The sequence below is a fragment of the Camelus dromedarius genome, chromosome 23, assembly GCF_036321535.1.
Source record: "Camelus dromedarius isolate mCamDro1 chromosome 23, mCamDro1.pat, whole genome shotgun sequence".
Classification (NCBI taxonomy): Eukaryota; Metazoa; Chordata; class Mammalia; order Artiodactyla; family Camelidae; genus Camelus; species Camelus dromedarius.
Genome location: NC_087458.1, coordinates 11527113 through 11542607, shown reverse-complemented (window position 1 = coordinate 11542607; position 15495 = coordinate 11527113). Strand labels below are relative to the sequence as shown.

The following is a 15495-nucleotide window of genomic DNA, read 5'->3' as shown; positions in this document are numbered from 1 at the left end:
CCAGAAACAAAGAGTCTGGCCAGAGTCTAACCAGACTCTCTAGGTTAAATTCTGGCTCCATCATTTCCAAATTATGTCACACTGGACAAATTAACCTCTCTGTGCCTCATGCTCCCCATCAGTAAAATGAGGACAGTAATTGGACCTACCTCATAGGGATATTATGAGTATTAAAGATTGGTATATTTTAAATGCTACAAAATTATTATTAAACAAATTATAAGACCACTAGCTATTCAAAAATCAAACTCATTAATTTATGAGCCTACCTTGTAACTTGACATTTTGTTTTTGTTATGGTTGTTTTTCAAAACTCTTAAAATGTACTAACTCCAACAGACTGAATTACTCTAGTAGCTTGAAAAGAGTTTTAATACAATACTATAGATTTCTAAGAGGACAGTGTTCACACACAGGAACGCACATACACCAACACACCTACACTCACACAAATAGTTAGAAGAATACTCTAGATTTCTAGAGCCAGAATGAAAATGCAAATCTACTCTAACTTTTTCATTTTACAGATAAGGAAACTGAAGATCAAGATCTGAGAAACAAGTATCTGTCCAAAGTCAAATAGTGAGTGGCAGAATTGGGGCCAGAATGCAGATCTCTAAAGCCTGCATCTATGAATTATTTAAGAAACATTTTCCCTCATATATTCATGATATAAAGAATTTTTTTTTTAGAATGCAGTTTTGCTTTCATGAAATGTTTTCTTCCCTCATTATGAAAAATCTGAAATTTGATGAGAAGGAAATTATCAAAACTTTAAACTATAAATTATTAAATCCTACCTTTCTTAAAGGTAAATTTAGAAATCTTTCTTCAAAAGTTATTCTCCTGGGACAAGACAAGGATGTCCACTATCACCACTCCTATTCAACATAGTCCTGGAAGTCCTAGCCACAGCAATCAGGCAAGAGAGAGAAATAAAAGGGATCCAAATCGGAAAAGAAGAGGTAAAAGTGTCACTATATGCTGACGACATGTTACCATATATAGAAAACCCTAAAAGGTCCACACAAAAACTACTAGATTGAAGAATTCAGCAAGGTAGCAGGTTACAAAATTAACGTTCAAAAATCAGTTGCATTTCTTTACACTAACGATGAATCAACAGAAAAAGAAAGTAAAGAAACAATCCCTTTAAAATAGCACCCAAAGTAATAAAATATCTGGGAATAAATCTAACCAAGGAGGTGAAAGAATTATACACAGAAAACTATAAACCATTGATGAAGGAAATTAAAGAAGACTTCAAAAAATGGAAAGATATCCCATGCTCTTGGATTGGAAGAATCAATACTGTTAAAATGGTCACACTGCCCAAGGCAATCTACAGATCTAATGCAATCCCTATCAAATTACCCAGGACATATTTCACAGAACTAGAACAAATCATAATAAAATTTATACGGAACCATCAAAGACCTAGAATTGCCAAAGCGTTACTGAAGAGAAAGAAAGAGGCTGGAGGAATAACTCTCCCAAACTTCAGACAATATTATAGAGCTACAGTCATCAAGACAGCATGGTATTGGTACAAAAACAGACATATAGACCAATGGAACAGAATAGAGAGCCCAGAAATGAACCCACAAACTTTTGGTCAACTCATCTTCGACAAAGGAGGCAAGAATATACAATGGAATAAAGACAGTCTCTTCAGCAAATGGTGTTGGGAAAACTGGACAGCAGCATGTAAAACAATGAAGCTAGAACACTCCCTTATACCATATACAAAAATCAACTCAAAATGGATCAAAGACTTAAACATAAGACAAGATAAAATAAACCTCCTAGAGGAAAACATAGGCAAAACATTATCTGACATACATTTCAAAAATTTTCTCCTAGAAGAAATAAAAGCAAGAATAAACAAATGGGACCTAATGAAACTTACAAGCTTCTGCACAGCAAAGGAAACCATAAGTAAAACAAGAAGACAACCTACGGAATGGGAGAAAATTTTTGCAAATGAAACCAACAAAGGCTTGATCTCTAGAATATATAAGCAGCTCATACGAAACAATAGGAAAAAAATAAACAATCCAATCCAAAAATGGGCAGAAGACCTAAACAAGCAATTCTCCAAGGAAGACATACAAATGATCAAAAGGCACATGAAAAAATGCTCAATATCACTAATTATCAGAGAAATACAAATCAAAACTACAGTGAGGTATCACCTCACACCAGTCAGAATGGCCGTCATTCAAAAATCCACAAATGACAAATGCTGGAGAGGCTGTGGAGAAAGGAGAACCCTCCTACACTGCTGGTGGGAATGCAGTTTGGTGCAGCCACTATGGAAAACAGTGTGGAGATTCCTCAAAAGACTAGGAATAGACTTACCGTATGACCCAGGAATCCCACTCCTGGGCTTGTGTCCAGAAGGAACCCTACTTCAGGATGACACCTGCACCCCAATGTTCATAGCAGCACTATTTACAATAGCCAAAACATGGAAACAGCCTAAATGTCCATCAACAGGTGACTGGATAAAGAAGATGTGGTATATTTATACAATGGAATACTACTCATCCATAAAAACCGACAACATAATGCCATTTGCAGCAACATGGATGTCCCCGGAGAATGTCATTTTAAGTGAAGTAAGCCAGAAAGAGAAAGAAAAATACCATATGAGATCGCTCATATGTGGAATCTAAAAAACAAAAACAAAAACAAACAAACAAACAAAAACAAAGCATAAATACAGGACAGAAATAGACTCATAGACAGAGAATACAGACTTGTGGTTGCCAGGGGTGCGGAGGGTGGGAAGGCATAGACTGGGATTTCAAAATTGTAGAATAGATAAACAAGATTATACTGTATAGCACAGGGAAATATACACAAAATGTTATGGTAGCTCACAGAGAAAAAAATGTAACAATGAGTGTGTATATGTCCATGTATGACTGAAAAACTGCTGAACACTGGAATTTGACACAACATTGTAAAATGATTATAAATCAATAAAAAAATGTTAAAAAAAAATAAAATAGATTAACAACAAGTTCATACTGTGTAGCACAGGGAACTATATTCAGTATAATGAAGGAACTTATTCTGAAAAACAATATGAAAATGAATATGTGTATGTTCATGTATGAAGCATTGTGCTATATACCAGAAATTGATACAACATTGTAAACTGACTATACTTCAATAAAAATATATATATTAAAAAAAAAGTTATTCTCTTCTGCAGCTAAAGGACCACCCATATCAAAGGAAACTATATATTTTTAAATTTTCATTGTTATTCAAATTACAAAAGTAATTTCAAACATGCATTGAGAAAAGTTTCCTTCTTTGTTTCTGCAGGCCCTACCTCTAGTAATCTTTTGGATGGTGGGATATAAAAAATAAGGTTAAAAGGCACAAATAAGTGGCAGTTTGAGCCCTAACATCTATTTAGGACTTGCTCTGCACAGTCTGCAGTACATTGCAACAGACTTTGTAGAAAGATAAAACAGAATGAATAAACTTCATCCCTGCCCAGAGAGACCTAAAACAGGATATTAAGCAAATGCATATGAAAAACACACTATAAAATAAAGACTACTAAATAGAGCACATGAATAACAAATGGTTGGAAAATTATCCTTACTCAGATGGACTTGCTTACCATCCTGAGAATTTTGAAGACTTCAAATTATTCATAACTTTTTTGTGTCCATGTCTATTCTACCATGACTACTTACTAGTCTAGTTACAGAGACTCATTTTTCAAACATAAAACAAGTTATATTAGAGTCTGCAATTGAAAAGTTCAAGGAATAGAAAAATTTTTTTATGTTAGCTAGGAATCTGTTACAGAGCCAAGGAACAAATGACTAAATCCCCTGAAACCACACAACAGTAACTCTTATTTAACAAGGAGCTTGAGATCAAAAGTGTTTGATCTCAAGAATCTGGCATGCCATATACAGAATCCATAATAAAATGTATTTACACATGCACAAAAACCACACTTCTCTATGAGAAGTTCTAGAGTACTAATCATTAAAATAGTGTCTATTTTGGCTAAAAGTACTTCCTTTTAAAGACACAGCAAAGATTTTTTTTTTCCCAATTGTTTTAAAAAGAAACCAGAAACTCTGAAAGTCTATTTCTTCTATTCCCTTGGTTTGAAGTCTGAAGATATACCATAATCTTTCAGACCATTAAGTTATTCTTTACTACTAGAAAGTGTAACCTAATAAAGCACTTAATCAACAATCAGGTAATTAACAAAAATTTTTTATTGTTATGTAATAACTCCAGCAAAACTGTCTAGGAGATTTGGCAACACAACATGGTTGGCTTTGGAGGAATAGAGTAATTTTGCTGTTTAAATACACTGTAATACATCTAAAATGCAGCACCAAAATGTAATGAAAAACATTTTTGTTAAATTAGAACACCTCAATTCCTGCCCTCGTTTCACTGCTCATCATTTCTTTGTCCTTACACAAGCCACTTAACCTCTCTTTGCCTCACTTTTTCATCTGTAAAACAAGACTAGGAATACATACTTTATTATGTGTAAGGAAGTAACAAGATAATATATGTAAAAGGGGTTTGTAAACTATAATGGCTGTATACATTAAAGGTGTCAGTATTTGTATATAAATGAAATGTACAGAAAATAGATATATAAAGATAATGTTATTGATATAATTATTAAGTAAACTTATAAACCTAGTTTAAATGGATTCTCAGGCAATTCTGTTCTATTTTTTATAATGTGCTTTAGACCTGAATGACAGTATATTTCAAATTAAGCTAAAAATTATTTAGAAAAAAGCCCTCTGCAAGGTTGTTTCCTAAGTCTCTCTTCTAAGATAAGACTTTTTTTTTTTTTTAAAAAAGTAAGTATCTTTCCAAATTCATTTATTCTTTTTTTTTTTTTTTCCAGCCAGAGAAAGAATTTGGCCAAAAGGCCATAAAAGTAGAGATAAGAAAATGGCCAAACTCCAAGATTCATGTGTAGGCTCAAGTTGTAAAGCCCCAAAACAAAAGGAGCTGTATCCTTTCGAAGTAGACTTTATAAATTATTTTCCTTTCATTACTAAGGAAATTTCTCTTGCCTCTGAAGGTTTTATATAAAATTATACATACTAAACAAAAAAATTCCAAGAAATAAACATTATGCATTAAGAAAATATGCCATTCTTCTAAGCATGTACTAGGTATTAATTTAGGCATTAATTTAGAAAATATCATTACTATTCTGTGGAATTCTCTTTTATGGCCTTCCATGGGAATAAACTTTAGGTAAACATTTTGAACCAATAACATCACCAGTCAACCATTCTTCACTAATTATAGTCTTTCCTGTTCTTTGTCCAAAGTTTCAAGTTGGTTTTTTTTTTTTAATTGTAGTATAGTCAGTTTATAATGTTGTGTCAATTTCTGGTGTACAGCATAATATTTCAGTCATACATATACATACATATATTTGTTTTCGTATTCTTTTTCATTATAGGTTACTACAAGATATTGAATATAGTTCCCTATGCTATTCAGAAGAAAGTTGTTGCTTGTTTATTTTATATATAGTACAAAATTTCAAGTTTCTGACTTATGCTGACTGAATCTGTAGAGATACCAGATACTGTCTCTTCTCCACAAAAGAAAGCAGTGAGGTCTAACAATCAAATCCAAAATGTTTCCACCAAATATATATAAAAAAAAATGTGGATATGAGTACCTCAAAGTTCTACCTACTGATTATCAAACATTTCACAGTCAAACATTTCACCAAAGTGATTTTTTTAGCTTAAAAGCTTAGACTCAGAGACAAGAACAAAACTGACATATCTCTGGCTAGTACAACCATAAGGGAACAGAAGAAGGGTCATCTCTAACTGAACTTTCCGGGGAATTCAGCACTGCTTATGTCAGTAAAATAGATGCAAATTTCTTTAAGAAAACAGATGTAAAAATACCCTTTATATGATTCCGAAAAACAATGAACTTCCATCACTGTGACTTCTCTCAGTGAACCATACCTAAAATTGTCCTGTTTTATAAGCACTGAGTGGCTGGCATTGTGCTGAGTGTCAGGAGTGGTAATTAAAAAGCATATGACACTTCTTGCCTTTAAGAGGCTTATGATATAGATGAGAAGACAAGCCTTTAAGATCAAACAATTAGGGACAATACAAGAAAGAATTTTTTTTAAAAGCAGGGCTGTGTAACATAATAAACAGTTTATGAAGCTCTAAGGACGTACCAAAATCATTTTCTCAGAAGCCATTCCTTCTGCCTAAAGTTGCTGGCTTACAAAGCAAGATAATACATTTAATGAAATCAACCCTATTCCCCTGTCCTGGAATCCATCCCTGGTCACAAATGAATGGATCATGGATCATGGATCATGAGCCAAGGCTGTCACAGCAATTCTACATAAGATATAGTAAACACACACACACACACACACACAGAACAATCAGACCCTCTTTCTGTTTGGGGAATCTGAATGAGCAATGTGTGAAAAAGACTTCAGTGGAATTACTGGAGCGGCTGTTGAATCAGGAATGACAACAAGCCACTACTCCAATTCTCCGTGAGGACTAGTGTACATTCCAGTCTGTGAAGAACAAGCACAGAGGGACTACTTAGCTCCTGGACCAGTTTCTTGTGCTTCTTCAATTCCCATGTATCTTACAATAAGACCATATGGCTTAAAGTTATCCTTAAAATCCATACATATGATACTGTTCTAAGTTTTTTTTTATAAGAGACCAAGAAGATGTGAAATACCTAAATATTGTACCATGTCTAGAATACATAAAGTACTCAGGAAGAGAAGAAACATCTCTGAGGCCAGCACAGAGCTACATTAGGTATGTATCTGAAACAGATGAAAAGAAAATCTTTTGATTTGAAGGACAGGTACTGAACATGAAAAATATAAAAGAAACAAAAAGTGCTCCAAAAGTAGGCATCTATCTCTTCTAAAAAAGACATATCAAACAAGACTGAAGATTATATGGTGACCTGACATTCACAGCCATCTGAATCAAAGAGAACCTGTCCTTAATGGGAAATTGCCCTGGGAAGATAAAAAATGCCTTCCTCTGGTTGTTAATGGATAAGAAAGCAGAATCTCAGGATAGTATTTCAATGTTTATTGGAGTTATAGTTAAAGTAAGTATCATTTTCCTACCTTTCTTCTCAATGTTATCTTTTCTCCCTCTTCCCGTCTCTTTGGAATCACTTTCTCATCCTACTTTACTTGAGTTTTCCTGAGTATTTATACCTGTCCCACACTCTTGAATTCTTTTTCTAATATTCTTTAAACTACTTCCTCCCTCCCTACACTATCATATGAAAGCATTAAGAAAAAATAAACATTAAATCTAGTTGGATTTCTTATTTTTATATCAGTTATACCACATTCAAATATTAAAGTTTGAGAAAAAGTTATTTCCCACCACCTACCCCCAACTCCCCTCCAAATCACACTAAAGTAAGTCAAAGAGAGGAGAGAAAGACAAAATACTTGTAAGAAAACGAGTTATGAATACCTGGAACAAAACAAAGAAAGTAAAGGAGGTTTCTACGTTGGAGGCAGAAACTTAAATCAAAAGAACCGGAAAGGTTGGAAGCTCTGTGGGGACTACTGGGATCATAAGCATTCTTTCTTGCTGACCTATAACAGGACCTCAGTAGTTACCCAAGACTGAGTCTGCTTTGGAGAAATCATTTCAGCAGCTCAACTGTAATGAGATTAAAGGGTGCAGGAGTGTGCGGTACGAGGGAGTTTAAGTTTGGGAGAGAGCTGGTTTATTAAATAATGGTATACTAAACAGTCAATGGCCACATTTTTTTTTAGGTATTAAATATTTTGTTTAACACCTGTCCAATTATAAAATAAAACAACATGGCTTGTTTATTGGCTCTGTTAATCTGGCTTATCCTAAGCAAAACTTTAGGGCATCAGAATTCCTGTATCCCTTAATTTCTAATGCAGTCGCACAGCATTAATTACAATGATTTCTGTCAATGAAATTAAGAACCTAAGTAGGAGAAAAAGTCTATATCCTTCTGCACAAGAAATGATGCCACCAGCCTTTTTGATGAAACTGTTAGAATATTTCATACTTAAAAATGGAAAAGAGAACCAAGACATGAGATCATTTACTTCTTTCATTTGCATTTTAGCAAAAACAAAAAGAACAATCCACTGTTTAAGAATCAAATTCCTGTCCAGTGACATAGTTTATAGTCATGATGGTAAAATTAACTTCTTTATCCCTACTGCTAAAATGAAACAAAGCAAGAAAGAAAAAGTGAAAAAGAATACTGTCTCTCTCTCCCTAACTACTGTTATCTAATTAAGTTCAGGTTTATCCTTACCTTACCTTGATATAAAACACTAAGATATGATAAATCATTAATTAGGAACTGAAAACCTCAAACAGAATGTAAGATATAGTCCTAACAGTATTTTTAAACATAAGACTGTCTCTTCTGGAACATCAAAGGATTGGGGGATGGCACAGTGATAAATTATTCTCTAGTAGCACCTTTTACAGCAAACTAATAAGAAATAGCTTTTACAAATGCAAGAAATGTAATGCACATATTTAAAAAAATACCATCCATCTTCCTTTATAAAAATACAGTCCTTTTAAGGCTAGGATTATTTTCTTTGTAACAAATACTTTTTCTCTTCCATAGAAAAATGTTACTAGTCACATCAATCCGTGGCTTGACAATGGCTACTTTTAATAAATATTGTACTGTTTTTATCAAATAATAGAGAAATTATCCCAAACCTAAGAAAAAGTATTTGGCTATGTGAGTGTTAAAAATATGCTTTTGTGATGACTTCCATAACATATACTTCAACACATTCACTTTAATATCCATCAAGTCTCTTTGTGGTGCTAGATCCCATATTTAGAAGTTTGTTTTTCCCTCCATTTTAAATGTGATTGTGTCAACACAAAGTTAATATTTAGTTCTCATCAGTCAACACAGTTGGAGCCTTGCCGAAACCCTGTCCTCAGCTGCCCTCTTGCTGCTGAAAATGAACTTTGAGGCTGGTGCAGTATAGAAATATGACAATTATGTCTGCGAGAACAGGCTGAGCACAGGGAGTTTTTGTGAAAAGGCAGAAATCATGAGATTTCTATATCACTAAAGTCTTCCAAATCTCCTAGCATATTTGATTAATAACTAAAAATACATGAAATGTTTGATTTCCCTAATCTTCAAGTGTGAAGTTCTCTGGTCCAAAATTCTGAGCTGCTAGATATTTACATGTTAGGAAAAGAACTGAGTTAACTGAGAATTTCAACAGTGATAGTGAGGGGTGACAATAATCAGAGACTGAATCATTTACTGCTAGTATATGCTTATTTCTAATTATGCCCCCTCCACATTCTTTTAAGAAAAAAGAAAAAGAAAAACCTAGGATATAGACCACCAAGGAATTCTAACTCATTCATGGGCTCCTGGTTTAACTAACATACAGCACTCCAACAGAAATATTCATATGGCAACTCTATGGAGACTATATTTTCATTTTAGAGGAAAAGTAGATGGAATGTAAATAAGCTAAGCATTTTTCCCCAGTAAGTCTAACATTTATAACACTCAAAAGTGCTCATATAAACATTTCCTTCTGCATAAGCTGACTGATTATCTAACACATTCTTCACTAACAGGAGTAAATGCTTGATAAAGGGAAGAGTAAAGAAGACTAGAGAGGCTGAGGAACTTAGATCCAAACATTCCATAATTAATATATTAATCAGTCCATGATTCATATTAAACCAAAATTTGGGAAGTCTACTTTTCAATAACCAAATGAGAATATCACCACAATGCCTGAAAAGAAATTTTTATCTTTGCGCTGCTTCTTTAGTTTTAAACAAACAGTATGGCTATCAAGATGGAAAAGAATAAAAACCTATAAGCAGTTTATATTTTCTAAATATTGCCTGACATCAATTCCATGCACCTCTCCATAGTGCTGAACAGCTCAAAGTCAAGCATGTATTACAGCACTTAGACTGTTTTACTCACATAGTTTATTTTATATTGCTTCCTATCTCTTTTTTTCTTCCACAGTATTCAGCCCAGCGCCTTGTATACAGGAGGCTTTCAAAAATACTTCCTTTATTCCTTGAAAATGAACTTACCCTTCGAAACGACACAACATAAAATGTGTCTCCCCTTCTGTGGATGGCTTCAAAGAGGTCTTGATAACTTCTGGGTGAAGCATAATACACCTGTAGCTCACTCCCTGAGTTCCTGCTGAGGTAAGAAAATGGCAAAGTGTACTTAAACTAATAAATTTCTATCCTCTCAAAAATGTTCCCATTCTAAGGTGACATCTGAATTGTAAGCATCTCTCTCAATCAAAATATTAGCAGTATCTTGGCAGTAATTTTTATAATAACATTCTGAAAAGCTCAAGGTCAGGATGTCTGTAAGATCCAATTCACTAAACCTAGAACTCTCATTTCTGTATCAAGGCTCTAAAGTGCACCAGACAGTCAAGCATGTAAAAACAATAAAAGTATCAGAAAATAGATTTCTGCATTGGTTTGCGTGATTTTAAAATTTTGGTAACAAACATTAAGTCTGAAGAAAAGTTATTTTTCACCATTCTGTCAAATCTGTGAAGGCATGATTGCCTACAAGGCTAACTGAAAGGTGAAAAAAGCTTAGGATTTGGAAACAAATAGACCTGGCTCTGAATTCCCACTCCACTCCTCAAGTAGGTATTCTTGGGGGAATCAATCTCTGAGCTACCTCAGTTTCCTCACCAGTAAAATGAAGATAACCATATAAACCTTATAGTACTATTACGAGGGTCAGAAATGTTACTACCAAGCACGGGTCCTGTTCCATAGGAGTCACTCAACAATTGCTAGCCATAGATACTAAAAGTACCATGTCAGTGCCTTGATAAAATTGTAACTAAAACTATAGTACCTCAGACCCCATCATATCCCAAAAGATACACTCAAATGATATTAATATAGCTCTTAATGATATTTTCTAGGGTTTTTTTTTTTTTACTGTTTAGCACAATAAGCCAACATCCAAAAGTTAAAGGAGAGTTAAAGAAATAATGTTTCATTTTTTCTTCAAAAAGAAAACATATGTATTTCTTTCTTATATATTCTTCTTTTATGTCTTCAATCAAACTGTATTAACTTAAGAGGAGGGGAAGATTGACCTAAGAGGAAATCATACGTGAGTCACAAGAATTTCCTTTAAAATAATTTCATGTACTCAATAGGCCATTTCTGACCATAATATTTTGAATAATAAGGCAATTTTTATTATTTATGGTGGCCGATGTTCTACAAAGTCAGTGCGAACAATGAATTAGCAAATCCTAAACCATCCTCCTAAGGGGAAAAAGGGTAGGTTTCTGTGAGCCCCAAGTTACAACATTTTTGTCAACTGATCAACATATAACCTTGTTTTATGTGTTTCTATTTAAAGATACCTTCTTTAATATATACTGTTCATTCATTAACATTGAATTCACAGTCAACAGCACTGTAAATCATGCCTGAATGAAGCTCATCTAATATGCATTTTCTCCACATGGCACAATACAGCTTTCTTGCACTCTTGCGAGCAATTAGGGCAGCACTTTAGTACTATGCATGGGGGCCATTTTAAACAAAGAATTCACAAGCAAAAGCACAAAATGTGAAAGATATGGCACTAAATAGATCTCAAAAAGGACAATTTTTTTTTTACAGTATGAGAGCTGAAACAGAAGGCAGAGTACGGCTTTGTTAAATTTCAGCTGGGAATGCAAATGACCATGAAAGCACTTTTGAGTACTGATTTTGGGGTTACAAATTTTCGCAAGTAGGTGGATTCTTAAATACAGAATACATGAATAAACAAGGTAAACTTAACTTATTTAGAACATTTTTAAAAAGACTTTTTAAATAGCAGTTTCAGGTTTACATCAAGGTTGAGAGAAAGGTACAGAGATTAAGACATTCTTAACTAATGAAGAAATAATATGCCATCACAAGGATGTGTCAAAAATGGTATTTTTTAATACCCATTTTTAAATATATATACAGTAAATGAATGAAATATTCTGGTTCAGAGTTACTATATACATTTGAATTATCTATTTCTACAGGATAATGACGAGAACTAGTTTTAAATGGAGGGAAGTGTGCATTTCAACTTTACTAAAATACTAGATACTTAAAATTCCTTAGTCATGAGTTTCCACACTTTCTTACCTGATACTAGTGGTTTCTGTGTATTGGACGGCCATGAGCTGAGAATTTGAGCCCTGTCCCAGAGCACCCTGGAAGAAAAAAAATGGTTTAATGTCATATTATGAAATTATATGAAGAGTTTCCTAAATTGACTCATCCTACATTTACATTTACAAAACTTTCATTAAAGTATTCATAAAGTTTTTTTTTCATGAATATCCTGACATATTAGGTTTACATAACTAAACAACAACACAGAAACTGGAACTCTTTTGGTCATATTCTGGGCTGAGAGATGTGTCTGACGGACAGTAAGACATTTTAAGGCACTTCCCACAAAGATTAAAGAAACAGCGCAAAAACTTACTCCAAGCATCGTAAGTTCTTTGACCAACTATTGTTGAACACATAACAACTTACGTTTGTCTAAAATAATTAATTTCTCAATGAAAATTTCCTGAAGATTGAAAGGTTCGCAGTGAAACCAGACCCTATTGTTTACTGAGTTAAACACAAAGATCTTTGTGCCTAAATATACCTGTGGACTAATTCATCATTAAAGAGTCCTCATCAATGACTCCTGACCAGATCTGGAACAATCAGCGGTCTATACATACTACACTGGAATCCTGTCGCCCATAAAGCATCTGCTTTCCACTATGCCTTCTTATAGTCCCTAGAAGCTTTGTAAGCTGATCTTCAGAAAACTTTTGTAAGCGTATCAGAGTTTAAGGGCACATTACCAGTTATTACATTAGGAAGTGACCTTATTATTACCTGGTCAAATGGTGACTTAAGTAATTGTTTAATCATAAGATTATTAGCATTTGTTCATTATTGTATCCATCTATCCATCCATCCTCACCAATCAAACTTTCATAGACATGCACTGGGACTATAAAATTTAATATTTAACTTCTGTCCTCAAGAAATTTCAACTTTAACAGGGAAGACAGATATGTGGAAACCATATAGTGTGATGCTAAAACAGAAGAATATACAAAGCGTTAAGGGAAAAATAAGAAGGAACAATTTTGTTTGGTGGTAGATGCAACCAATGAATACAGGGCTTCCAATTTCTGGCTCTGTAACAAGAATCTTATTATATGAAAATCTAACATAGATCTCACATAGTGGGTGTTCAATAAACATATTAAACAAAATAAAAAGAGCACTGATAAAATGAGAAGAAAAAAAGAAATTTAGGTTCTACCAATAATATACACCTACACCAGATTTGGAAGGCAGAAGGGAGACAGAGCCCATTTTACCTCTGGCCATGGTAGCAGCTAACATGTAGGTTTTGGCAGACGTGAGTTTTTGCAGTACTGGGCATTGTATTCCAATGCCAGTAAGCAGCTTTGGGACTCTGAGGTAACTGTGACATTGGTAATGATGCCAGTAGCCTCCAGAAGTACTAACAACCAATAAAGTTGCCATAATAAGTAAACAAATGGTGTCAGAGAGACCCAGAAAAACACATACTGGATAATCGTAGAATTTCAGAATGTCAGAGCTTGAGCTCATTGAGACTAACCCTCATTATTTTATTAGAGTAAATAGTTATAGTAAATCACATCCTCTTCTTTAGAAACTTTCTTTGCTTGGGTTTTTGGACACAACTATTCTACATTTTCTCTCATTCTACTGGCCAGCCACTCCTCTTCCTTCTCAAGTGTTGATCTTCCCTGTCTTGTAGCCTCTAATGCAGGAGTTGTTCCAGGACTCAGTTCCTTAACTCTCTTCCTTCCTTTCTACTTTCTCTCTAGGTGGTATCATTCCAAATGAAATGTCCAATCTCAACCTCTTCCCTAAACTTCAGACCTGGATATCTGACTGCCCACTTGACTTCTCCATTTGAATGTCTAATAGCTGTTTCAAACTTACTGTATCTAAAACTCTTGTTTCCTGCCTCCAACTTATCTTTCCCCAGTCTCAGTCAGTGGCATCACTATTTGCCTGGTAGCTATAGCATAAGATTTATCACTGATTCCTTGTTCTTTTACAAGAGCAATTTTATCAACTATACTTTTAAACTATGTTTGGCATTCAGGTACTTTCCTCCACCTTCACATCTACCACACTAGTCTGGGCCACGATGATCTCTTGCCTAGACTAGTGAAATGGCTTAAATGGTCTCCCTACTTCCACTCAAGTTCCCTGCTATGGCCTACTCTGTGTTGCAGTTAGAGTGATCTCTTAAAAATATAAATCAGATCAAGTCACACACCTCAAACCTCTCAATGCTATCCTCTCACACACGAGATGAAGACCAAAGGTCTCACCATTGCCTAAGAGATTTGAGGTGATTTAGCCTTCTCTGTCTCTCTGACATCATCTCTGGCTCCTCTCCCCTTAGTCACTGCTGTCCAGTTTTATTCAACTTCTTGATGTTCCTCAAATACGCAAACTGTTTCCTCCTGAGGGTATTCCCTTGCTCTGGAAGATCTTTCTCCAAATTTTCTCCTAGATCTTTACATTGTTTACTCCTTCATTTTCTGCCAATGGCAAAAGCAATGTTCTACATTTACCTCACCCACAGCAAGGGAGACTGCAGTAGGGACTAAAGACCAGGCCTGATCCCTAAAACATTCTGCATAATTTTCCAGACTCTTTCCTCCCCAATACTCAAAGCTAGAAGCAAAGGATTTCAAGTTGTTGGGGCCACAATCTGGAAGAACCTGGATTCCTCAGTCACTGTTTAGAGGAAAGGCAATCTAGAGAGCTATTTCAGACTGTGAGTGGGTGAGAAACAAATGTTTAGTCCATTAAGCTACTGAGATTTTGAGGCTAGTTAAGTAGCTAGCATTAAGTACCTGATAATATCTTTCTCAAGTGGAATCTCTATAGAGAAGGCTTCTCTAACTACAATCTAAAACAGCCACTCATCTCTCAATTCAAACCCTAACCTCCAACCCTGATTTTTCTTCAGAGAACTTCTAATTTTTAGTATGTTTAAATACTTATTTACTTGTTTATTTTTTAATTTAATTTTTTCCCTTGTGATGAGAACTTTAAAGATCTACTCTCTTAGCAACTTTCAAATATACACTACAGTATTATTAACTATGGTTACCATGCTATAAATGACATCCCCATGATTTTTCTGTTTTATAACTGGAACTTTATACCCTTCACCTGCCACCTCTGGCAACCACCAATCTGTCCTCTGTACTGGAAGCTTGGGTTTTTTTTAAGATTCCACATGTAAATGAGGTCATACGGTATTCATCTTTTTCTGTCTGACTTATTTCACTTTACTTGTTTATTG

The 15495-nt window shown here is 34.5% G+C and overlaps 1 protein-coding gene across 1 annotated transcript in view; it reads right to left on the bottom strand.

Moving 5' to 3' along the window:
* ATF6 (activating transcription factor 6) overlaps positions 1-15495 on the bottom strand; it is a 166831-nt gene that overhangs the window by 88661 nt on the left and 62675 nt on the right. Inside the window, exons 13-14 of the mRNA XM_031436790.2 lie at positions 12246-12313; positions 10158-10272 (exon numbers count right to left, since the gene is read on the bottom strand). Of these exons, the coding sequence (XP_031292650.2) occupies positions 10158-10272; positions 12246-12313 (183 nt within the window). The remainder of the gene's footprint in view (positions 1-10157; positions 10273-12245; positions 12314-15495) is intronic.